The sequence below is a fragment of the Pistacia vera genome, unplaced genomic scaffold, assembly GCF_008641045.1.
Source record: "Pistacia vera cultivar Batoury unplaced genomic scaffold, PisVer_v2 Contig455, whole genome shotgun sequence".
NCBI classification, from domain to species: Eukaryota; Viridiplantae; Streptophyta; class Magnoliopsida; order Sapindales; family Anacardiaceae; genus Pistacia; species Pistacia vera.
Window position 1 is genome coordinate 217884 of NW_022196285.1, and position 25814 is coordinate 243697.

Genomic DNA, 25814 nt, shown 5'->3' on the forward strand with positions numbered 1-25814 from the left:
GTGAAGCAAACATATAATAAGGATGAAGATACCCTTAGACATTATTTCCTGATTCGCTCATGTTTTGTTTTGGCCTTGTTGATTCCCCATGAGTATAATACTATTGAAGTATTAAACTTTCTTGTCTCCTTCTTCCTTTGTTTCCCACTCAATGTATTTTTGGCTAAAGAAAATGACCTATTTAAACTGTGCCAAAATGAAAGTAATTATTATTGACAAATGCTATAACTTATAGTTCAAAATTAATCCATGGTTAGGCATGGTAAAGCACATGTATTTTATGCCATATTAGAAATTTTATACTGGAATGCTTATACATGTAAATAGTCCAACAATATTTCATTTTCCAGTGACTAAAATGTTAGGTTTTGGCGTTTTGAGTCCCCTCTGGAAACTGAAATTTCGGAGACTGACTTGCATATATGCTACATATGGATGTCACCGTAAATATATAGAATAATAATATCACAGTCAACATAAATGACTTCATGTGAAAGCTGCTTCATCCCCCAATAGCAATTTTTCTCAAGTAAAGATTGATGATGATTTTGACCTGTTCTGTCCTTTAGCTGATTTATAATATTTTAAAATCTTATATGTTCTCGATGTTGCTTTTATAGCTCAAATACCAATTGTTGATTTATAGAATAGAAAATAGAAAATATTTAATGTCCTTTTTGAACAGGTAAAGTATGGAGGAGCTATAGTATAGGAGCTTTTTCTTAGTCTTCTCCTATCAATACCACTAGGGGCTTATCATCTCCTATAGTTATGAAGACACTTATTATCTCCTTTACAATATAGGAGCTTATTATCTTGCTTCTAAATGAGCTCTAGATATGAGTTCTATCTAATCACTGATTAGGAATTTTTGTGTAGAAGCTTTCTCTAATCCTAGAACATTAGAATTGTTACAAATGAAAAGACGCACTGCACTCTTTATGGGCTTCAGAAGTTGGCTTACGCAAGTCACCTACATGGCTTTTGATTTTTCTTTTTACGCTGAAACTTAAGCAATTTATTGTCTTCATAGTTGGTGATTGGCATGAGAAAGCTGTCAAATAATTAACAACATTTGAGCTGCCCATAGTTGTTTATCCAGCATGAAAACAACTGGTTTCATTTGCCGCTGTAGGTGTAATTTCCTCATGACATAGTATCTAAAATTTGCAAAACTGCCTCAACACTCCCAATGATTCCTTTATCTATCAGAATGAATGACTATATATCATGAACCCTACTGATTCATGTGGTGGTATCTACTACGTGTAGTGATGTTCTTCTACTTTTGGTCCATATAATCTAAGAATTTGTGAAACAGTGTAGAGTCACCACAATATGGGAATTGATGCCCTTTTGGTCACAAAGAGAGGTCATTTATAAGAGCATGTAAATTATCATTGGATTAGTCTCAATGACAAGGTAAAATCATAGATTTGATGTGAGGTTAGTTATGTTTGATTTAAATTCTACTGTTTAAGCTTTTAAAATCGTATTTTTGCTATTCTAGGCAAGTTTTTGTTGCTTAATAACTTCTAGCGTGAAAGTCAGGTTTTGCTACTGTTCTCGTTTGTTCAGTTTGCTTAGGAAAGAGGTCTTCATAATGTAAATAATTCTTAATTTTCCATTTCTGGTAGAATTTGTCTTTTGATCATATTCTTGTCAACTTTTTATTTGGTAGCTATATAATCCTTTAAATTGGGTTTTGTTATGAATCTATTTTGCTTGAAAGTAAGATTCAACTACAGTTCCATAGTAAATTACTTTTTTACTTAATTTGATTTCTTATGGAAAACCCATCCTGTTTTGACAGATTTTGTGTAGTTTCTCAATCTGTCTTGAAGCCGTTGCCATCTTGCCCCAATTGGCATCGCTGCATAGGTCAAGCAATATTGGCAACATAAGACCATGTTTTCCTTCTTGGGTAAGCCATTATATGTTCCCAAAACTGCATATTTTCTTTCATCCTAGCGATCATATTGTTCATTTATTCCAATTATAGTTCAGTCCTCAAAATTGTATGTAGATGGATGTTTATGTGATACAACTGTTTTTAGGTTTAACAAACCATTAACAGAAACTGTTTTCAACTTGGCCACAGTTCCAGAACTAATCAATCAAATCAAATGCCTTGATGGCTACTCTATAAGTATCAAAGCCATCCAAAATCTACAACGTTATTCCAGTTTTAAGCACTGGAATGTGAGTGTCTTGAAAGTTTTATGTGACCAAGGCCAAAATCTTCTATTACTTCTTCCCAGATTTTCCTCCAAAGTCCAAAACAAAAGATTTCCATAGAACCTTGTTTCTTCGTCTCCTTATCCCAAAGATTAATAGAATCTGTGAAAATGAGTTGCGCTGGGCTGGAATAACCCAAAATATTATTAATGCCTCAATTATACGGAACCACTTCTAATAAAAAAGTAATATATACACAATCTATTATTATTGTGCAATGTAGTAAAGTTGGTTAGTAAGTGGTTCTGGTTTTTATTACGGTTGTGATACTAAAAGTGCTTCCTGTTGTTCTCAAAACATGTTATGTCAACAAAAAAATTGTAAATCATAACATTATTCATATCAGTATTTCCGGAAGAGGATCCCAAGATGGCTGACCTAGATTGGCCTTAACCATTCATACCATAAGAAAGTGAATGGGTCCATGGCAGGGTACTGGCATAAACCAGTTTACTCTTGATTGCACATTTTTTAGGCAGCAATAATTCATGTTAATACAGTAAGTAATAATTGAGTTCTGCAATAATTAAAAAGGGAAATTAAGGTTGGAAAAAGAAGTTCATAGATGCAAGTTTATAGATGAGTATTTAGTGGCAGAATGTTTTAAGAGCTAGCAGAAGGCCAATACCGACGGTTGAGGAATTAGTTCCTCAATGATTTGAGATGATGATGGTTCTGTAGTTAATTATTTGTTTCATTTTTTGTATTTGGTTTCAGTAACAATTGTTGTCACTGTTTAGAAGTAGTGTTTAGTACCAGGGGTGTGCAGAATAAAGCGTTTAGATGATAGATAATTCCCTAATTTCACTTTGAATACTCTAAAGTTTGGCTTCAATGCATGCCCTGTATTTTCTCAATATTATTGCTCTTTCACATGGCTTTAACTATATATAATACAGCACTGTAAGGGGAGTTTTTGTAATGTTATAGGCATATAATATTTAGGGATGCTAGCGTCAGTCTCTAGGGCCGATTGAGATAATGAAAAGGGACTATGCTTTACCCACCAAAATTACAAAATTATTTGATATCTGATTTTGATTTTGTACTTTTTCATCTCTATTTCACCGTGTTTCAATGGCTTTTACAATTAAACCACCTGTGTTTTATTTGATACTCTGTATTAAACAATCACTGTATTTATATCAATTACTCATGTTAGAAGGTCGGACAAGTATTATTATGTATAATTAATAATTAATTATAAAATTTGGCTTAGCAAGAGCGCTTAAAAAGCCAATGGTAACTTTAGCTTCTTTTTCCACCACAAAGAACAATAAAATAATTAATCATGAAGCACAAGATCGATATTCAAAGTCAGTAGCCCAAATGGTGGGTTTGCACCTTTAAATTCAATTGAAACTTGAAAGAAAAGTTGATGGAAAATCAATAAAATTGGCAATATAGGACAATCATATAAGAAAATGCATTCACCCATAGTTTGCCGTAAAGACAAATTGATACTCAGAAAGTTTGGAAATGACAAAAATGTGGAGGGAGAAAGGATTAGAAGCCACAATACAATTCAAAATTTCATCATTCATAAGACAAAACATAATTAGAGGAATTAGAATTAAAAATTAAGATCACCAAGATATTATGACAGAGATAATCTAAAACTCTTGAAATGCAGTTTGATATGTCAAAATATAATAGTCTATGCAATATTACTTGCTTTAACAAAACAAAGAGGAGATTATGAAATATGAACAATATTAAAGCATTTTGAATTTATCTTAAAAAATTCATTAGGTTCTTAATCCCTGTAATTGTTGAAGTCAAGCTCTATTGTAAATTTTATTTTCTTTTGAGTTGGGAGTCTCCGTAATGAGGCCAGTGGTCAATTTTACTTTATCAAACTTTTTCTTACTCTAATAAAGTATAAATTTGTTCACACGGTGAGTCTCCATCGTCAATCAATTATTCTCAGTAATGAAAACATCAGGTCTCATGAACAGTAACTACAAAGATATGGATGGAGAATAAAGATGCAGATAGAACAATTATATAAGATTTCCTTTTTTACAAAACATGAAACACGTTTTGGACAATTTATAAGAATATGATTTTACAATCCACCAAACGCATTCAATTATTAAAAATAATCGTACTAGATCCATTAAACACATTACTAAAACAAAGCTCAGATTGATGTTTTTAGGAATTAAAATCAAACTACCAACCCTTTGGTGGTTGAGTGGCTAGAGAAAGACTCTTAGATGTATTACTCAAGAGTTCAGGTATACCCAATGCCAATCACTAAAAATGGGTCAACCAAAAAAAAAAAAAAAAAAAAAAAAAAAAAAGATCAACAAATTTTATTGAAAGGTGAAAATTAAATATGTAAACTTCCGTTCATATCCACTTAAATTTGAGACCATCATACATATTCATTCCATTTATTTGATGAAAAATAATTAAAAATCATAGAAAATTCTCTTTTTTTTTTTTTTTTTTCTCTTATAGTAAATGACATGTGATTATACTTATTATTTTCAGAACAAATCCAAGGTTGGTTATTGCATCAACAATACGATCGATATTCCTAGGATGCATTTTCTTTATTTCATTTGCACATCAATTTTAAAATTGAAGATTTACTCAGTACTCTCATCTAAGCTAATTCAATATTTATATTTCTTTTACAGTTAATAACATTAATCTCATAAAGTTTTATTAAAATAATAAACTCTTTTTTTTTTTTTAGATTTATAAAACAAAAAATTTCTTTTATCTTAAATTTTATATATTTAAAATATAATTTAATAAATATTTATTAATTTATAATAAATAACCATTTATTTTAATTAATGGTTGATAATACATGCACATGTGTGTGTGTGTGTGTGTGTGTGTGATGAACCTGAACTTAAAATGAATGTCTGTTTAAAGCCTGTCTTTCTCTTGTAGTCTTGTTCATTTTTAAAGCCTTTTGTCTTTTAGTTGTTTTTCATTTTGATCAACGCAGCTTTGTAGTTCAGAAAGCTAGAAATGGCAATGCAGGTTGCATAGTGATCTTATATATTCATATAAAGTGTACAAATGTTTAAAGTTTTTTTGTTGGTTTGGTTCTTTGAATCGTGTAGTGATAGTGAAACCCTTTAGGGGTCTAGTTGGAGGTTAACCCTAGGTAATGTCATCTTACACTATTTAGATTACCATCTCTAATCTTCAAGTAATATAAGATTTCAGTAATCTTTCAAAACTAATAGTAATTATTGTTGGTTAAATAAGTGATAATCTGAATACTTCTATTTTCTTAGATATTTTAAGATTACTTAGTAATTTAATTTTGTTACAATTTTACCCTTGAACTATTAAATTTTTTTGACAATAATGCTCTTATTTTGAAATTAATTTACATGCTACTGTCATTACAATTTTATCCCTAATTAATTAAGTTTTTTTTTTATAATAATGTCCTTATATTTAAAACAAATTGCAAGCTACTCAGGACGACCACCGCTCATTGACTGACATTGCTAAAACGGCATACAACCAACAGGATCTAGTGAACTTTGCGCCAATATGATTGTTTTCAACCAAATCGATGGTCGAAAACGGTCAGATCTATTCTAACCGTTTCCAACCATTGATCTAGCTGTCCTATTAGCGCATGATCGATTCGTCATCATTGTGTTTCTTTAATCAACTTTCTCAACAATTTTAGATCAAGATGAGAGGGTTGCTTTGTTAGCAGACATTGTTCGTTCATCAATCTGAGCTCTTAATCAACGGCTAGTTTGTGACTCATTTGTGTTTCTTGAAGTCATTTCTGATTGTTGATTTGTAATGTGACATGGATTGCTTGTATAATTAATCAAATCATTGATCAATTTGTGTCATAAACTTTGGCTTTTTGAAAGTAATTACCACTTAATCTTCATTCTCCACCATAACGAATAATAATTATTATAATTTAGATGTATAATGGACTTTAAATATATATTTATATCAATTACTAATGGAAACCAGCTCATGCTTGAATGTTTATAGTAAGCAGAAAGCCAGAAACAGATGTATAATTAATTATAAAGTTTAGCTTTTGCAAGAGCACTTAGATACTTTACTCTTCTTTTTCCACCACAAATAATAATAAAACAATTAATTATGAAGCAAAGATCGATATTCAAAGTCAGTAGCCCAAATGGTGTTTCTACTTTTAAATTCAATTGAAACTTAAAAGAAAAGTTGATGGAAAATGTTGGCAATATAGGACAATCATACAAGAAAAGTCTGAGCAACATCTTGTCACTCCAGCTAAACTCAAGTGCTTTCTTCGTCTTTTCCTTTCTTCCTCCCTTCAATCTTTTGAAATTGTTTAGGAATAAAAGATGGAGAAAAGGGGTTTAAAAATGAAAGAATTTTGGAAAAGTGGGATTGCTGGATGGATGTCTTAGATAAGCGCTATTAATTAAAAGTCAGTCGTTGGATTGAGAAGGAAACAACGTATGACATGCATTGTTTCCATGTAAAGTCTTGTTTTTGTTTTCTTTTTCCAATAAAGTTGATAAAGATTGAAACCATTTTTTTTCAATTGTTGTTGGAAGAAAAATATTTGGAGAAGTGATTTTGCTTAATTGCTTTCTCGCTCTCAGAGACACTATTTGCTTTTCTTAGAAATTTATGTTACTTATTAATATAAATGTGTTGTTAGGATATTATGACTCTTTTTTCTATTTTTTTCCATGTAAAATTGTATCTCTTTAGGAAAACTTTTTAAAGAGGAATAAAATTGTAAATAGAAATAGAATTATGAGTTTTATTAGAAGTAGAATAAGAATCTTATGAGGAGTAGAATATTTGATGTATCATTTATAAATATAGGAGTGAGAACCAATTTGAAGTTATAAGAGGATGTGAGAAACATAGGGTATGTGATGTAAGGGTTAGTTAGTTTCCACCCTGTTAATTAGATAATGTGTTAGGTATTGGATTACGGTGTGTACTCTTGTATACCTATGTTAATGTTACTATAGTGAATTTCTCTCTCATTTGTGGATATAGACAGATTAAACTGAACCGCGTAAATATCATATTTCTTTGTGATGTGATTTATGTTCATATTTTATTTATTTCAATGTTTGTTTTTCCATTCTGCTATCTCCTAACAATGTGCAATAAAAGATAACTTTTGTTATGTGAAAATCAACTTAGGATAAAATTAAATCATATTCAGATGTATTTATAGTTTTTCTAAAAATATATATATTGCTATTGGAAGTCGATGCCTAAGCAGAGCACACACACACACACACACACACAGATATATATATATATATATATTTCATAAGATAGACAGCCATAATTAATTAAATTTTGTTTGCCCCTCCTTTCCTTTGAGAAAATTCATGGAGATTCAACATAGAGGTTAACTTTATCTTCATGCTTTATCTTTTAATCTCTCTCACTTTTGTTGAAGGGAAGTAATAATTGAAATCAAATCATCATCTTTGGGGGTTCGAAAGTTGCCCAAGGATTACTATATAAGAAAAACAATTGTATAATTGTATAGCTATTAATTTATCAAGTCCATTAGTGCTTTAGCTTTTTCAAATGCACTTCTAAGAAAGCTAATGGTAACTTTAGCTACTTTAATCTAAAGTTTCCACCATAACAAATAATAAAATAATTATGAAATAAGATATTCAAGTCAGTACCCTAACACTTGATGATTATGTTTTATCTTGTAAATTTTTATAGCGCAATAAATATCAGTTTTTCTCTTGATTTCCTCTTACTTTTGAAAATTTAATTTCAAAATGCATCAACTTGTGGGAGAATTTTTGGGTTATTTCGCTCTTCCTCTTGAATATATATGTTCTTTGTACGCAATAAGGATCATAAATTTGATTTCTATTTCTTAAAACTGAATTTTTTTTTTTTTTTTTTTTTTTGTGTTTAATTGTTTATATGTCGCAATAGCCTCGACCCTCCACAAGGTACCAGATGACCTTTTCAGACGCTAGTCTAATAATTAGGTAATAGGACATTAAACATGAACAAAAGGAAATCATTTATAAAGGAAAATCTTTAACATAATTTCTTTTCTAGTTTTAAGAAGATTCGGCAGAATTTCCCCATTTCAGACTTTACCATCATGCTCTGACAAATATCTGACTCAATCATACTGCAATCTCCTGTCCCAAAATATTTTTAATGCCTCAATCATATGGAAGCACTTCTAAGTTCTAATAAAAAAGTAATATATACATGATCTATTATTATTGTACAATGTAGTAAAGTTGGTCAATATTTTCATATTCCTTTTTCACTTTCTTTTGTTACAATGTAGTGGCAGAACGTTTTAGAGCTAGCAGAAGGCCAATACTGACGGTTGAGGAATTAGTTCCTCAATGATTTGAGATGATGATGGTTCTGTAGTTAATTAATTGTTTCATTTTTTGTATTGGTTTCAGTAACAATTGTTGTCACTGTTTAGAATTAGTGTTTAGTACCAGTTGAATTCAATTGAAACTTAAAAAGAAAAGTTGATGGAAAATCAATAAAGTTGGCAATATAGGGCAATCATATAAGAAAATGCTTACATCCATGAAACACGTTTTGCTGGATTAAAAGAAGGGCAAATCATATGCAGCCACCCGTAGTTTACTGTAAAGATATATTAGTACTCAAAAAGTTTGGAAATGACAAAAAGATGGAGGAAGAAAGGATTAGAAGCCTCAATACAATTCAAAATTTCATCATTCAGAAGACAAAACAGAACTAGAAGAATTGGAATTAAAAATACGGTCTAATATCTCAAAATATAATAGTCTGTGCAATATTACAGTTGCTTTAACAATATTAAAGCATTTTGAATTCATCTTACAAATTCATTAGTTTTCTTAATCCCTGTAATTGTTGAAGTCAAGGTCTTTTGTAAATTTTATTTTCTTTTGAGCTGGGAGCCCCAGCAACGAGGTCAATGGTCAATTTTACTTTATCAAACTTTTTCTTATTTTAATAAAGTATAAATCTGTTCACATAGTGAGTCTCCATCGTTAATCAATTATTCTCAGTAATGAAAACATCAGGTCTCATGAATAGTAACTAAAGAGATATGAATGGAGAATAAAGATGCAGATAGAACAATTATATAAGATTTCATTTTTCACAAACCATGAAACACGTTTTGGACAATTTTATAAGAATATGATTTTACAATCCACTAGACGCGTTCGATTATTAAAAATAATCATACTAGAGCCATTAAAGACGTTATTAAAATAAAGCTTAGATTGATGTTTTCAGGAATTAAAATCATACCTAATCACCTTTGGGTAGTCGAATGGTTAAACAAAAACTCTTAAATGTATTACTCAAGAGGTCAGAATGTACTTGATCTCAATCACTAAATATCGATGACAGAAAAAAAAAAAAAAAGATCAACAAACTTTATTGAAAGGTGTTAAATAAAATATGTAAACTTCTGTTCATATCCACTTAAATTTGAGACCATTATACATATTCATTCCATTTATTTGATGAAAAATAATTAAAAATCATGGAAAATTCTCTTTTTCTTTTTTTCTTATAGTAAATGACATGTGATTATACTTATTATTTTTAGAACAAATCCAAGGTTGGTTAATGCATCAACAATATGATCGATATTCTTAGGATGCATTTTCTTTATTTCCTTTGCACATCAATTTCAAAATTGAAGATTTATTCAGTACTCTCATCTAAGCTAATTCAATAATTATATTTCTTTTATAGTTAATAATATTAATCTCATAAAATTTGATTAAATAATAAACCTTTTTTTGAGATTTATAAAATAAAAAAATTCTTTTATATTAGATTTTATATCTTAAAAATATAATTTAATAAATATTTATTCATTCATAATAATTTAAATTCTAAGCATTTATTTTTAATTAATGGTTGATAATAAACTTTTTGTGATTAAAATTTTTTTTTGTTAATACAAGGTCTTTCACTCGATGTAAGAGTCTTCCTCTCCTTCCCATTTTGGTTTGTCTGAACAAAGTCTTGTCAACGTCTCTGACCCTCATAGCTCACTTCATCTTTCCTTTCTTTTCCTCCTTTATAATCTTCAGACTTTTTAAATTTTTACTTTCATGGATATTCACGTTGTGGTGGGTCTCCACCGTCATCAATTATTCCATCTCTTCATCTTCAGTTTTCTTCTCTCTCAAATTTTTAGAAACCACTCAAAAATACTTCTCACTCAGAAACTTCTCTCACTCACCCCTTCAGATACCCACCAAAAATACTTTTACTCTCAAACGAGATCGCTTTTGAATATATATTATAAGTTCTAATAATTTGATATAAAAAATAATAATTAGATAATGTAGCTGGTGGTATTACTGAAATTATTAACCGTAGAATTTTAAGCTAGTGTCCTATAAGTCTGTACATTTGATGATTATTTGATTTGGATGGACTTTGTTCTGATTGTTTATTTGACTGCACTATAAATGGTACTTATGGACTAGGGGTGTTATCGAGCCGAGCCGAGCTGAGTCGAGTTTTCAGCTTAATGAGCTCGGCTCGTGAGAGAAGATGAGTAAACGAGCCGAGTCCGAGTTGAGTCGAGTCAGAAATTATGTGACTCGGCTCGGCTCGATAGTGGATTTAGTATATTTCGAGCCGGCTCATCGAGCCGAATTCGAGCCGGCTCGCGAGCCATCTCCAAATATATTTTTTTAACAAAATTTAGCTAGCCGCCTACCCTTTTTCTTATTTCCCTTCAATTTTTTTTTTCTTTCTTCTAAACAGTAATTTTTGTCTAAACTGTAATTTTTTTTTGTTCTTCTTTCTTTTTTTTTTTTTGGCGTCTGCCCTTTTTCTGATTTTCCTTTAAATTGTGATTTTTTCACTAAATTTCCCTTTCCTTCTAAGTTGTGATATGAAGCTGTCATTGTTTAATTCTCAAAATTTGTACTGTTTCAAATAAAAGAAGAGTAAAGAAAGAGAAAGAGGACGAGACAGTTTCAAAAAAAAGGTAAGAAACAAAATACACAGATGTAGAGAAAGAGAGAGAAAATGAGGGCCCCCCAACAAAAGAAAGAGTAAAGAAAGAGGATGAGACAATTTTTTTAAAAAAAAAAAAGACGTTAGTAAGAAACAAAATACATGGCACAAGGACGGAAGGAGCTGCACCGCCGCTTGCCATCTGTTCACTTTTATTGGGGTTTAAAATATGCAGTTTTATTTTTTTTTTAAAAATTAAAACCCAAGAGCAGATAACCCAACCCCCAGAATCTCAAAACCCCCTCTGAGAGACCACATGAAACACTCTCATAGCCACACCAGCTGAACGAAAACCGGGATCCATCAGCAGACCAACCAATAGAGAAGTCACACACCAGACCGCTAACACCAGCCACCTGCAAAGCACCCATTTGCTGCAAACACTCCAAGAACAAAAAGTCCAGTAGCCTCCAAGCCTTGCCTCCTTCTTCCTTGAAGAGAACCACACCACCACATGACACAACCAACAAAAAAAACATAATCCCAGAGCACTCACCAACAAAGCCGAATGTCCCACCTTCCAACCACCAACAAAAAAGAAAAAACCAAAAACAAATCACACAGCCCACCCAAAAACAATGCCATCACCAGCACCAACCATTAACAAGGTTCCCTAGTAAGAAGAGAAAAGAGGAACCTCACAGAGAAGCAAAATGGCAACACACCAAACCCCAACGGCATCTTGACTTGTTTACCATATTTGAACAACACTTTGATTGATTTGTTTGGTTTTGACTGCTCTCCCCTTCCTCCCATCTTCTTCTTCTTGTTTTCAGTCTGATTTGGTTTGGATTCGTTGGCGAATGGGTTTCGGTCGTGTTTTAGGGATTTTAATATCGGGGTTTTTTTTGGTTATTTTTGCAAACTTTTTGTTTTGAAAATTTCAGTTTAATCCCCATACTTTACAAAAATACCTAAAACCCACCTAATAATTCGAGCCTGGCTCGGCTCGCAAGCCTACCGAGCCGAGCCGAGACAGGCTCAAACTCAGCTCGTTCTCTCTAACGAATCGAGCCGAGTCGGCTCGATACCAGATGAGGAAAAAGTGTTGAGATTGGCCGATATCGCGAGTTTTGTTCTGGATGTTGTCAAGTGCTTGGCTGCTCCTGTTGGGCGTCAATTTATGTACCTGTACAACTACAAGAAGAACATTGACAATCTCCAAGGTGAAGTTAGGAAGCTGAAGAATACGAGAGAGGAAGTGCAGCTTAAGGTTACTGCTGCTGAAAGAAACGTGGAAGTGATCAAACAGAATGTTAAGGACTGGCAGACGGATGTTGAGAAGACCATTACTGAAGCAGAGCAGTTGATTGCAGAGGAAGGAAACAACGCTCGATGTTTCAAGGGATTGTGCCCCAACTGGATCACCCGCTACAAACATAGCAAGAAAGCATTCAAATTAAAGGAGAAAGATATTAATCAACTCCTAGATGAGGAATTCAATGAAGTATCCTCTCCAATTATCCAACAGGACATTTGGCTTAGATCTAATAATGACGATTATTTGGGTTTCGAATCAAGAACCTCCACTGAGAAGAATGTATGGGATGCATTAAATGATGGGAATATCTACATGATCGGTGTTTATGGGATGGGTGGTCTTGGGAAGACCACGCTTGTGCAGGAAGTTGGGAGGAAAGCCATGAAAGAACCACTCTTTGATGAGGTGGTTTTGATAGAAGTAACAGAAACCCCAAATATAGAGACCATTCAACTAAAAATTGCTGAAAAATTAGGTCTCAAATTGGATAAGGAAAGTGCTGTAGCAGCTAAGGCAAATAAGTTACATGCAAGATTGAAGATGCATAAGAAGGATGAGAGGGATAAGAAGGATGAGACGCCTATGAAAATTCTTTTGATTCTGGATAATATCTGGGAAGATCTTGATTTAGTGATGGTGGGAATTCCTTCCAAAGATGATCGTGGTGGATGTAAACTACTGTTCACAACAAGAGACCTTGAGGTGTTAAACATGATGAATTCCACCAATAATTTCAAAATGGGTATTTTAAATAAAGAAGAAGCTTGGAACCTATTCCAGAAGATGGCAGGTAATTTAAGTTACAGAATTTTCACTTTTCATCATATATTATATTTTATTGATTTTCATAATTTCATTTTTACTCGCACTATAGTCTTGGCCCTTATACAAAATCTGTGTCATGGTTTGATGTGAATAAATAGAAAATTTAGACTATAGTCGTTCAAACAAGTAATATTTTAAACTGATACGTTAAGATATATTGGCTCTTTCATCCAAAAGGTAACTAAATTTAATAAACACATTACACTCTATTGTTGTAAACTAATCCTAAATCCTCAGATCAAAACATCAATCCTATATCAAATCAAGCAAGAACAAGAAATCAAACAATACACAACAATATACCGTGGTTCGCTTGTTCAATATAGAACAAGTTACATCCACGTTGAGTTCCGGACTATGGAGCTCACTGCACTATGATTAATCACTCCAAATGATACAGATTACAATCAACTCACCCTCTCTATCAACTACAAAATCAATCACTCAACTCTCTTCCCTTTATACCGTGAACCTGTACAAACACCAGAGTGCTCAATAACCTTTAAGGAACTCCCAGCCCTCAAACAAGACTCTAGACAGATTTACATTGAGAAGAATGAATATGAATGACAAACCCTAACCTAGGTTACAATCGTGTTTACTGAGAGACAAAAAACCTAAAGAAACTGAACTGCAGCAAAATGAGAGAATGGCCTCTTTTATATCGTTGACTACTGAGCGAACTGAAACCTTCAGATCTTCCTTAATCGAAGGGCTATGATCAATTTTGGATTAATAAGCAAAACGGCAGCGTTTTATTTGACTGTGAACGACGTCGCAGACTTCATTATTTAACATCTATAAATTCAAATTAAACAATACAAATCAAACTTTTAAGTTTAATTCCACCAGTTACCTGTTACCTACCTAGCTAGCCTCCAAATTCCAATTACAAAATTTTACAAAACGATTAGGGCCTATAAAGGTTCTAGGATCGAATGAAAAGAGAAGCAGAAAGTTGCAAAACTTTCTAGAGAAACAAACAGATAATGCAGAAAAAATATCTAAGGAAACAAACAAGAACTTTGAGAGAAACTTTGGATACTTCCAGAAATGATTTCTTTTGTTAATTTTCCAACTTAACTTACAAATGGTTCTCGAAAAGTTTTTATACAAGTAAGAATCCACGCTGACAATCCGTGTGATTCTTACAAATTTTGCAAAGAAACATAAAATGGTAGCTTCTCAACTGTTGATCAATTTTCCAGATTTAATAAAACTTCAGTTGAAGTACTGTAGCGGTACTGTAGCATTAAGTACTGTAGCGGTACTGTAGCATTAAAGTACTGTAGCTAGCAAAGAAACACTAATCACTGAAGTAACTCACATTAACCATAGTCTCTGCCCAGCTAAAGTAACTCATCTCAAGTAACTCGGCCCTCAATTAACCATAGTCTTAACATCCTCCCTCAAGCTAAGCAGTAAGAATTTGCTGCAAAAGCTTGCACACGAGAATTGCATCTCAATTAACCGTAGTCTCAACAGGGCCACTAGACTATAATAACTTAAATTTTTAACTTATTTAAAATACTAATTAGTAACCATTCATAAATCATAATCCAACCTTTTAAAAGGTGATGAATTGATAAGCAAAATAACTACTTATAACCACCTATTCACAATCATTAGATTGAATCAAATAAAAGAATGAAAATTTGTTTATCGTTTTAAGTAAAAAAAATTAAGTTGATATAGCCCGGCGATATGATTTTACCGATACTTCAGCAAAATTTGTTACACCTTGCATCTTCTTAATTTTCTGCTTCAACATCTTCAATCTGTCTATTTTGAATTTCTTTTTGAAAATAGATTTGTTTTCCTTTAAGAAACATACACTTCCTTTTAAGGAAAACTATATATATATATAGTTTCATTATTCTCTATTTCTGTTTGTCACTAAAAGGAACTGTTATACTGCTTTGATGCCGTTAGTTTCAGCCTATATTCACAACAATGAGAATTGACTTGGCAGTTTCATTTTACATTTTCTCTATTTTTTGTCACCCTGCTTGCTAATATTCTTGCCCCAGTGTCTTTTCTCATTTCTCTTCAGGTTTTTTTTTTCTTTTCTATAAAAAAACTGTTTCAAAAGCCTTAATCCTCTTGGTGAGAGTAAGACAAATGTATTTCTATGACTTTAGAGATAAAGAGTGGAAAGAAAAATAACAATGAGGAATATTATAAGACATTAATTTACTTAGATATTCAAAAAACAGAAAAGTTGATGGTTTTACTTATAAAAAAGTCCAATAAGATAAATATAATCCTAGCTTCCTATGCAGGTGATGTAATTCAAACACGTAGATTGAATTCTTTGCCGAAAGATGTATGCAAGGAATGTGGTGGTTTGCCTATTGTCATTTGTGCTATAACAAAAGCATTAAGGAGCAAGAGTCATCCATTTGATTGGGAAGTTGCCTTGGGAGAATTGAGAGAACCTTCACCGACAAAGTTCGAGGGATTACTAGAAAAGGAATATCAGAAGCTTGCCTTGAGTTACAACTATTTAAGAAATGACAAATTGAAGAAAACTTTTTTGATTTCTAGTTTAATGAATAATGATACATCCATTTCAGACTTGTTCAAACATGTCGTGAATTTGGATGTACTTGAAAGAAATAACCTCACAATGGAAGGAGCTCGAAATAGACTAGAAAAAGTAGTTCGTGAACTCAAAGATTCTTGTTTGTTACTTGAAGGTTTAAGAAGCAAACAATTCTCTATGCATGATTCTGTTCGTTGCCATAACGATTGCATATATAGACCACCATGTTTTTACAATGAAAAATGACATTGAGAAGGAATGGAAGGATAAAGACAAGCTCAGAAAATGCACAAGAATCTCCTCACATGATAGTAGCATTATTAGTAAGCTTTGGCCTAAAGATTTGGATTGTCCAGATCTTGAATTTTTCTATATGATCAATTCATCGGTCTCTTTGTTTGAAATCCCTGAGGATTTTTTCATGGTGATGTCAAAGCTCAAAGTCTTAAATTTAAGTAATATGCAACGATTGTCATTGCCGTCTTCACTTGATTTTTTGACAAACCTTCAAACATTGTGTTTGGATTATAGTGAAATTAAAGATGTTGCTATCATTGGAACGCTAAGGAAACTAAAAGTCCTTAGTTTGCAAGGTTCTAATATTAAGGAGTTGCCTACAGAAATGGGTCAATTGACTCAGTTAAGGTTATTGGATTTAAGCAATTGTGGGCAATTAGAATTTATTGTGTCGAATGTGATATCAAAACTATCCCAGCTAGAAGAATTGTATATAAAGGGATGTTGTATTCAGTGGAAGGTTGACGTACTCAAGGAGTTAAAGCACTTGTCTCAATTGACCAGTTTAGAAATAGATATTGAAGATAACAAGATGTTGCTTAAAGACTTCTTATTCCAGAGAGCTTAAAAGGTACCAAATATCAATAGGAGATTGGTCATCCCGATATAACATAATGGACAATGAATGGTTGAACTCCTACGAATTTTCAAGAATGTTGGAATTTAAATATGATTCTACCATCTCTTTAGAAGAATTACAAATTTTCAAGAATGTTGAACTCTTACGATTGGCCGAATTTTCAGATGATGATAACAATCTCACGCCACTTTTTAATGAAAAGGTTTGATTGATGTTAACCTCTTGTACTTCTCTATTTTATATATATATATTAATGTACTTTATTCTCATTTGGTAACATATAGTTGTGATATTGAATTATTTGTTCTCTTTTTGCATTCTTTTCTAGTGATTTAAATTTTTTGTTAAATTTCATTACTACGTACTTCTTTTCAATAATTACATAACTTTGTGATTTATGTCAAATCGATTTCATTAATTCATGCTTGATATCATGATGAAAATTATTAGAGAGACAAAAGATACATTGTTAATATTAATGGTATGTCAACTATAAATCCATAATAACCAATTATTACTTTTTTTTTTTTCATATGAGTAAATATTGAAACATCAATTATCTTTGACTTTAGGTTATTTTCTCCAATTTGGTGGCCTTGAAACTTGAAGTTACTAGTTCTAGAAAGATTTGGGACAGCCAATGTCCAACATTCATGTCTTCCTTGACAAGCTTGACCTTGACGAGATGTAGAAAGATAAAATATGCGTTTTCATTTTGCATTGCCAAAAGCCTCAAGACTCTACAACACCTTGAGATAAGTCATTGTGAGGTTTTAGATGAGATTGTTGCAGAAGAAGAAGCAGCGAAAGAAGTTGTTAATTTTGCCTTTCCAAGGATAACCTTTTTGATGCTTGAAGATTTACCAAAACTTGCAACTTTTTGTCATGGAATAGATACTTGGGAATTGCCAATGTTAAAAAGGTTAAAGGTGACAGAATGTGAAAAATTCACTTCAAAATATCTAACCTTCCATGAAAGTTCATTTCATAAACCCCTCTGCTTGGACAATAAGGTACGAGTCTCTTTTTTACTTCTTTATTGAAAAAAAAAATCTTTAATATATTAATGTGATTCTTAATGTCTCTTTTTTTAACAAAAAAATTAGAAAAATAATTTTAGAAATCATCAAAGGTTTACTGTAAATCATCAATATGATTTTATATAAGGTTATCATCGATTAGAGGACAACCTTTTGTGAAACTATAAGAAAAAAGACATGTTCTAAAATATCTAACAATAAAAAAAGACAAAACTTCATTTATTACTATACATGCCAAAAAGAAGACAAGTTTTTAAAACATATCTAGTTTTCATAGGATAGTAGTGTCTTTTATGAAATTAATTTGACAAGTAGATTAAACAATGATATGTAATTACCCTTTGTCTTTCTCATAGTTAATTTAAACCAATTTCATTGGTTCCATATTTAAAATATAAAGAAAAACTTGGAAACGTAACAAAATCAGTAATGAAGAAACAAGAATAGTGGAAGGTGATTGAGTATGGAGGGAACAAAATGGGCTCAGGCCCAATTAACAAGCCCAAAAACTAAAAGAATCCAACAAACGTAAGAGAAGAAGCAAATCTTTAAGATGATATAATGTCAAGGAGATTCACAAAAACCATAGGGTGACTGTGAGTCTGTGACTGTGACATTATCAAATTAATTAACTTTTTAAGATTTTCCTTCAAAAAGAGATTTTGCACTTTTTCATATTTTTCTCTCTCACCAATCATCTAATTTGTTACTGTTTGAAGATCCATGAATCTTCATTTATAATGAAAGTGGGTACTGTTCAAAAACCACAAATTTTTACATTATTCAAATTATGATTAAAAAACTAATTAGATTTTTGTTTCAATGGATTTGTAGATCAACTCTAATTTGGAGGATTTGTATTTAAAGAGTAAGTTTAGGCGTATTAGTTGGCAGAGTCGATTTAAAACTCTTAAGATCATATTTGATCGGTTAGCAAATATTCCACTTGGGCTCCTCCACAGATTTGAAAATCTGGAAAAGCTTCAATTATATTATTGTGGATACAAAGAAATGTTCTTATGTGGAAAGGATGAGAAACATATGCAGATCACTCTAGGACCATCCTTAGCTTTTTTCCAGAATCTTCAAGTTTTGAATGTACGTCAGTGTAAAAAGTTGATGAAGTTAATGACACCTGCAATGCCTAGGAGCTTGGTGCAGTTGAGAGAATTGAGCGTAAAGGGATGTGAAATGGTGATAGAAATAGTAGAAAATGAGGGAGATGCAACAAGAAGTACTGAAATTGTTTTTGATAATTTGAAGAAGTTGTCACTTGAATACTTAAAAAGTCTCATATGCTTCTGCTCTGGGAATTATTCTTTCAATTTCCCATCTTTGGAAAAGTTAATTATAAGAGAATGCCCCAATGTCTTATGCTTCTGCTTTGGGAATCATTATTTCAATTTCCCATCTTTGGAAAAGTTAATTATAAGAGAATGCCTCAATATGAAGACTTTCTCTCGAGGAATCTTAAGCACACCAAAGTTACACAAAGTCAGTTATGAGAGCTTCAACGAGACTAACAGGAAATGGGAGAAAATAAAGGAAGTAGAGAATGAGAGGAATGATCTTAATAAAACAATACATGGAGCATACAAAGAACATGTATGTTTAAAAGTAATTAGTTTAAATATTTACTTATTTTTGCATTTTTTTATATATTTTAATAATATTATATTTTAGCTACAAGACTGCAAGTAATAGTAGGATGAAACGAGTTTTGTTAGTTTATCCATACAAGTGCATAAAACTAAGAAGACAAAAAGACAATTTTAAGTATTGACCTTAGTTGAATAAAGTTACAAAAAGACACATTTTTCTAAAATATCATAAATAATAATAATTATTTTTAATTACTTTATATTGAAACAACCATTAACTTTTACTGTAGGACATTTCCCTTGAATTGAAGTTATGGACATTCAAAGATATCAATTCTACAGAGATTTCCTACAACTAACATCCAACTTCCTTTTATCAAAATTTGACATACTTGTTCTTGTGGAATTGTGGAAACATAAAATATGCATTTCCATCTTCCATAGCCAAAAGCCTCCACCAACTCCAACAACTAATAATTGGGGATTGTAAAGTTTTAGAGAAGATTGTTGCAAAAGAGGAGGAAGCAAATGCAGTTGTCAATTTTGTCTTTCCGAATATAACCTTATTGAAGCTTCAAAATCTACCAGAACTTGCAACTTTCTATCTTGGAATACATACTTCTAAATGGCCAATGTTAAAAGAATTGGTGGTGAGAGACTGTGAGAAGTTCACTTCAAAACATATGAGCTTCCAAGAAGATGGTAAGGAGGGTGAACTTCATATTTCTGAGCCAAAATCTCTCTTCTTGGACGATAAGGTATGCATCTTTTATTTCATTCTCTATTGAAAAAGAAAATTAACTTACTTCATATATATTACATTTATTTCAAAAACTTTAATTATAGAATTCTTAACATCTCTATTTTTCCTTGGAAAAAAAATTTAGAAAAATTAATGGTTATTTAATTTGAACAATTTTGCTTTCGGACCTTATCATTTAAACTCATTTACGTACTAGATTTAAAATAAATAAATAAATAAATAAATCATCCAATATAATTCTAGAAATCAACAGTGAAATTTTATTTTTACTAGAAATTTGTTTATCAAGTGATTCATTTTATTATTGAAGAAATTATTTACAAAGAGTTTGCAACTTGAAAGCCTCCTAAACAGGATCATAAATTCAAAATTATTTTAAAATGATTTGGTGGAGGCCAAGAGTAATAAATAAATTAAATTTTGAATCAAATTATATTAGGGTAACTATCAATAAATTATGTACCGATTTCTTTTCAATTATCACATCTATTTGATAATGTTATAGACCACATTTTTTAATTAATTGCATTAGAAGCTTTAATAAATGAATAAGTAAATGTCCAAAGTCCAACTTATAGTCAAAAAGGATAAAATTAACATTTCATACCAAAAGGAAAGATTAAACAAGAATATTACTAAAATAGAAGATAAAATTAGAAAATATAAAGAAAAAACTATTTACAAAATCTGAAATTATATTTTTAAAGTTGTAACCATTAGATACTAAATTTGAAAATTCAAATAATAGAAATTTGGAAAAAAAAAAAAAAACTTTTTAAGAAATTAATATTAATTTTATTTCTATAACTGTTTTAAAAAATAAAATAACATTATAAATTATTCTTAAAATAATTAAGAAAATGTAAAAAAATAAAATAATTGAAAATGGTTGTAGTGGTGCCTACAACCATTAGATCGCAGTTTGCAATATGGGGTTGAAGTCATAGCCATCAATCATGTCTACAATCTAAGGTTGCACCACAGCCATGCGATTTGTGGCTATGATTTGCATCTGTAGCCTTTTCCATTAAATTGTTGCTTAAATTCAAATAATTTAATAGACAATAGGAGGAGGTGTATACTGTAGTTTTCCAAGTTAGTGGCGGCTGAGTAGCTTTTTGGTTTCAAGGGGTGTAATTGGTAAAATCACATAAATGAAACATTTGCTCACAAATTTGATTCATGGCAGCCCTTTGAAGAATAATCTAAATTCATTTAAATAAAAATAAAATTCATTTGAAAAGCATGTTTCTATTTTCTATTTTAAACAAAAACAAAAAAGTATGTTCAATCTGTAGTTTACAAAAATAGTTTTTGAATGCAATTTTTAATATTGATTTTAAATATTAATAAAATATAATTTACTAGTTTTAAAATAGATTGTAGTTGATTTGTCAAAATTTGATTGGGTTTGGCCTATGACTTTTGAGCCAATAACTAAACTTTTGTTTTAAGTATATAATTGAAAAGCTAATTGGATTTTGTTTTCGATGGATCTTGTAGATCAATCAAGATTTGGAGGTATTTGAATTAAGGAACGGTGGGAAAGGGATTAGATGGTGGAGTCAATCTAAAGCTCTTCATATCTCATATGATAACTCAACAAATATTCCACTTGGGGTCCTTCAAAGATTTGAAAAACTCAAAGAGCTCAAACTATTTTGTTGTGATCAATACAAAGAACTATTCTTTCCAAGTCTTCCAAATCTTGAAGTTCTAGATTTACAGAGTTGTAGCAAATATATGAGTCTAGTGCCATCCTCAGCTTCTTTCCAGAATCTTGAAGTTATAAGAGTTGACTATTGCAATGGGTTTATGAAGTTAATAACACCTTCAACAGCTAGAAATTTGGTGCAACTGAGAGAAATGAGCATAAAGGATTGTGGACTGTTGATTGAAATAGTAGAAAATGAGGGAGAAGGAGATACAACAATAAGTACTGAAATTGTTTTTGATAATTTGAAAAAGTTGTCACTTAGTTGGTTAGAAAGTCTCACATGCTTTTGCTCTGGGAATTACTCTATCAATTTCCCATCTTTGGAAGAGTTAATTATAAAGTTTTACCCCAATATGAAGACTTTCTCTCAAGGAATCTCAAGCACACCAAAGTTACATAAAGTCAACTATGTGAGTTCGAGTACTAAAATGATGAAGAAAGCAGAAGTAGAGAATCGGGGGAATGACCTTAATACAACTATACAACATGCACACAAAAAAGAGGTATATATATTCAATTAATTAGTTTAAATATTTCTATTATAATAATATTATGTTTTTAGTGTTAATTATAATAAACTATTTTTTTAAAGTTAGTTTGTGTACAAGTACTGTAATGCAAATTTTGCATTAGAATAAGATACACATATTTCCTTCCAGCATTGGAAGCTTTAATCTAGTGCTATGCAAAACTAGGCTTATCCTAGCATAAAGTTATCAAAAAGTCAATTTGTTCCAGTGGCTGGGCTAATTCCGCGTGTCATGTTCTTGTTTTAACTATCAAATTTTACAAATCAACATTAATTAGAGGTATCAATTTCAGTCCTCAGGTTAACTTTTTTATTCTGATTCAAGGGTTATAGGTGGCCCGATAAAGTAATTGGACTAATTACATGGTAATTGTAAAGGAAAAAAAAAGGTTAAATGAATATCTTTTTTCTTGCTTAATTTTATATATATAATTATTATATGTTTTTAAGCAGAAATATTAATTTTAATTTGATTGACATGATTTTTTTAAGGTTGACTCCAATTCGGAGGAATTGACATTAAGTGGAAGAGATATCATGTCGATTTGGGAAGGAGAATTTCAAGAGAGCTTTGGCAAAGTAAAAACTCGTCAATTGATTAATGATGTATATACAAACATTCCAATTCCAATCCTTCACAAATTTATCAGTCTTGAAAAACTCATACTGAAAGTGAGTTCATATGAAGAGGTATTCTCATTTGAAGAGGATAAGGAACATGTCGGAGCACTTACAAAATTAAAAGATTTAAAATTGCAAGGACTTTTTAATTTGAAGTGCATTTGGAAACAAGACTCTCGATTGAACTTAATTCTTCAAAATCTTGATAGTCTGAAGGTGAAATATTGTCACTACTTGACTACTCTATTGCCATCTTTAGCATCTTTTGAAAATCTGAGGATTTTGAAGGTAAGCTATTGCAATGAGATGCAAAACTTAATGTCATCCTCAACAGCCAAAAGTCTGCTGCTACTAGAAAGGTTGATTATAGATGACTGTGAAATGATTATGGAAGTAGTAGCAAATGAGGGAGATATAGAGAAAGATGAAATTGTTTTTGAGAAATTGGAGGAGTTGATCTTTTATAATTTAAAAAGTCTCACATGTTTCTGTTTTGGGAATTACACCTTAAAATTCCCAAATTTGGAAAGCTTATATGTGAGTGAATGCTCCAAGATGAAGACTTTCTCTGGAGGAGGCTTAAACATGCCAAGGTTAAAGAGGTTGAACTGTAAAAATCGTTCGAAGAGTGACATTGATACAATCATACAACAATTACAAAATTGTAAGTATTCATTTACTTAACAATATAAATTTTCCATAGACTTCTTCGTTTTCCTTCATTGAATTAATACTAGCCAATGCTCAATGATTTTTATTATTAATTTTGTCTTTAATTAAAATCCTCTAAGTGAATCAATTATAGACTACCAAGTATATATAGAGAAGCTACAATATTACAATTTATGTTTTCTTAAAGTTAATTTATATATGTTTTTGAAGCATATATATTGAAGTAGTTGTTGAAGAAATTTCTCATTTTCTTGTTTAATTGATAAATTACGATCAATTTAGAGCTTAAAATAGCATTCTACACAGTTTTTACTTTTGATATTAATTTGTTGTTCTTTATGATTACAGATTGTTCAGATTTTTGTAAAAGATTCGAAGAAGAAGAAGAAGAAGAAGAAGAAGAAGAAGATTATTATTTTCAAAGGAATTACAGATTCGAAGAAGAAGAAGAAGAAGAAGATTATTTTCAAAGGAAACTATGGTAAGTGTATGATATTAGATGAGTTGGCATTTCTTTTTAAACATAAATCAAAAGAATATATATAATAAGTTGACTATGCAATTATAGCATTTCTCTTTCACATATACTATTATTATTTTCTTGAAAAATAAAAGATTATTAAAAATATTTTCTTAATATTTATTAATTAATTTAATTCTAAAGTTAGTGTAAAACAAATAAACTCAAATATCCGGCTAAGAAGGCCTTATTTGGGAACGGCAAACCGGTCAACGGCTTGGCTACTCAAGGTCCAGCAGAATCTTTGCTTGAGCTGCCCGGTTTGGTCGGATTTTCGCCTCAGCCGTGCGGCATGGCCACACATTTTCAAGCTAGATCTTGGCCTTAGATGATGTCACCACCTCCCATAACCTGGTATTGTGCTGAATTTTTTTTCCTTTGGGCACATGAAATGACGAAGCTAATCCTTCAATGACCTTTCCTATACTGGTTTATTCTTGGTATTTTAATATGAAGACAATGAATGTTCATGAAGCCTTTTGTAAGATTTTGTTTACTCTGCAGCCCTAGGAATTGTTTACCCAAAGCAATTTATTAGCTCTCTGGTTTGAAGAGTATATCTAAAGGGAAAGTAATAGACTTCTGATTCATTATGCCAATATACTAAACCCATTGAAGTGATCATCAGGACATATTAAAAATTAATGGTATTGCCATTCATTAAGAAGGAAGTAGTTTTGTTTTCATATGTAGAGTTTTAACCCATACATGCATAATAATGTTCCATTTTTTTCCTTCATGTTATCAGGAAGGATCGAGCAAAGGCTATTGAGATCCTTGACTAGGACCTTAAGGTTTTTGCATCCTTCAATTAAGAACATTTCAAGGAGATTTACCCAGCTTCTTACACTTGATAACTTTAGTTGATTTAGGTGACTACTCCACCATTCTTTTTAATTGGTATGGTATGCCATGAAAATTTTTGGTTAATTTTTTCTGCTGGCACTTCGTGATCCAGCAAAATGAACAGCTTTCCAAGTATACCCATACAAGTGCATAAAACTAAGAAGACAAAAAGACAATTTTAAGTATTGACCTTAGTTGATAAAGTTACAAAAGGACACATTTTTCTAAAATATCATAAATAATAAAATTATTTTTTACTTTATATTGAAACAACCATTAACTTTTACTGTAGGACATTTCCCTTAGATTGAAGTTATGGACATTCAAAGATATCAATTCTACAGAGATTTCCTACACTAACATCCAACTTCCTTTTATCAAAATTTGACATACTTGTTCTTGTGGAATTGTGGAAACATATATGCATTTCCTCTTCCATCTCCAAGCCAAACCACCAACTCCAACAACTAATAATTGGGGATTGTAAATTTTTAGAGAAGTTGTTGCAAAGAGGAGGAAGCAAATGCAGTTGTCAATTTTGTCTTTCCGAATATAACCTTATTGAAGCTTCAAAATCTACCAGAACTTGCAACTTTCTATCTTGGAATACATACTTCTAAATGGCCAATGTTTAAAGAATTGGTGGTGAGAGACTGTGAGAAGTTCACTTCAAACATATGAGCTTCCAAGAAGATGGTAAGGAGGGTGAACTTCATATTTCTGAGCCAAAATCTCTCTTCTTGGACGATAAGG

General features: G+C 31.2%; 3 protein-coding genes across 3 annotated transcripts; all 3 read left to right on the plus strand.

Moving 5' to 3' along the window:
- The first annotated feature begins 12367 nt into the window (after positions 1-12367).
- Positions 12368-16327, plus strand: LOC116144761 (probable disease resistance protein At1g61190). Its single transcript, XM_031430193.1, has 2 exons — positions 12368-13295; positions 15613-16327. The coding sequence occupies exons 1-2, from the start codon at positions 12368-12370 to the stop codon at positions 16119-16121; spliced, it is 1437 nt and encodes a 478-aa protein (XP_031286053.1). The 3' UTR covers positions 16122-16327.
- Positions 16249-16740, plus strand: LOC116144762 (leucine-rich repeat-containing protein 57-like). The gene has a single exon (XM_031430194.1). The coding sequence runs from the start codon at positions 16249-16251 to the stop codon at positions 16738-16740; it is 492 nt and encodes a 163-aa protein (XP_031286054.1).
- A 46-nt stretch (positions 16741-16786) lies between these two features.
- LOC116144763 lies at positions 16787-24062 on the plus strand. The gene is made up of 7 exons (XM_031430195.1): positions 16787-16954; positions 17325-17765; positions 18627-19397; positions 19966-20151; positions 21660-22376; positions 22895-23616; positions 24044-24062. The coding sequence occupies exons 1-7, from the start codon at positions 16787-16789 to the stop codon at positions 24060-24062; spliced, it is 3024 nt and encodes a 1007-aa protein (XP_031286055.1).
- Positions 24063-25814: the final 1752 nt, after the last annotated feature.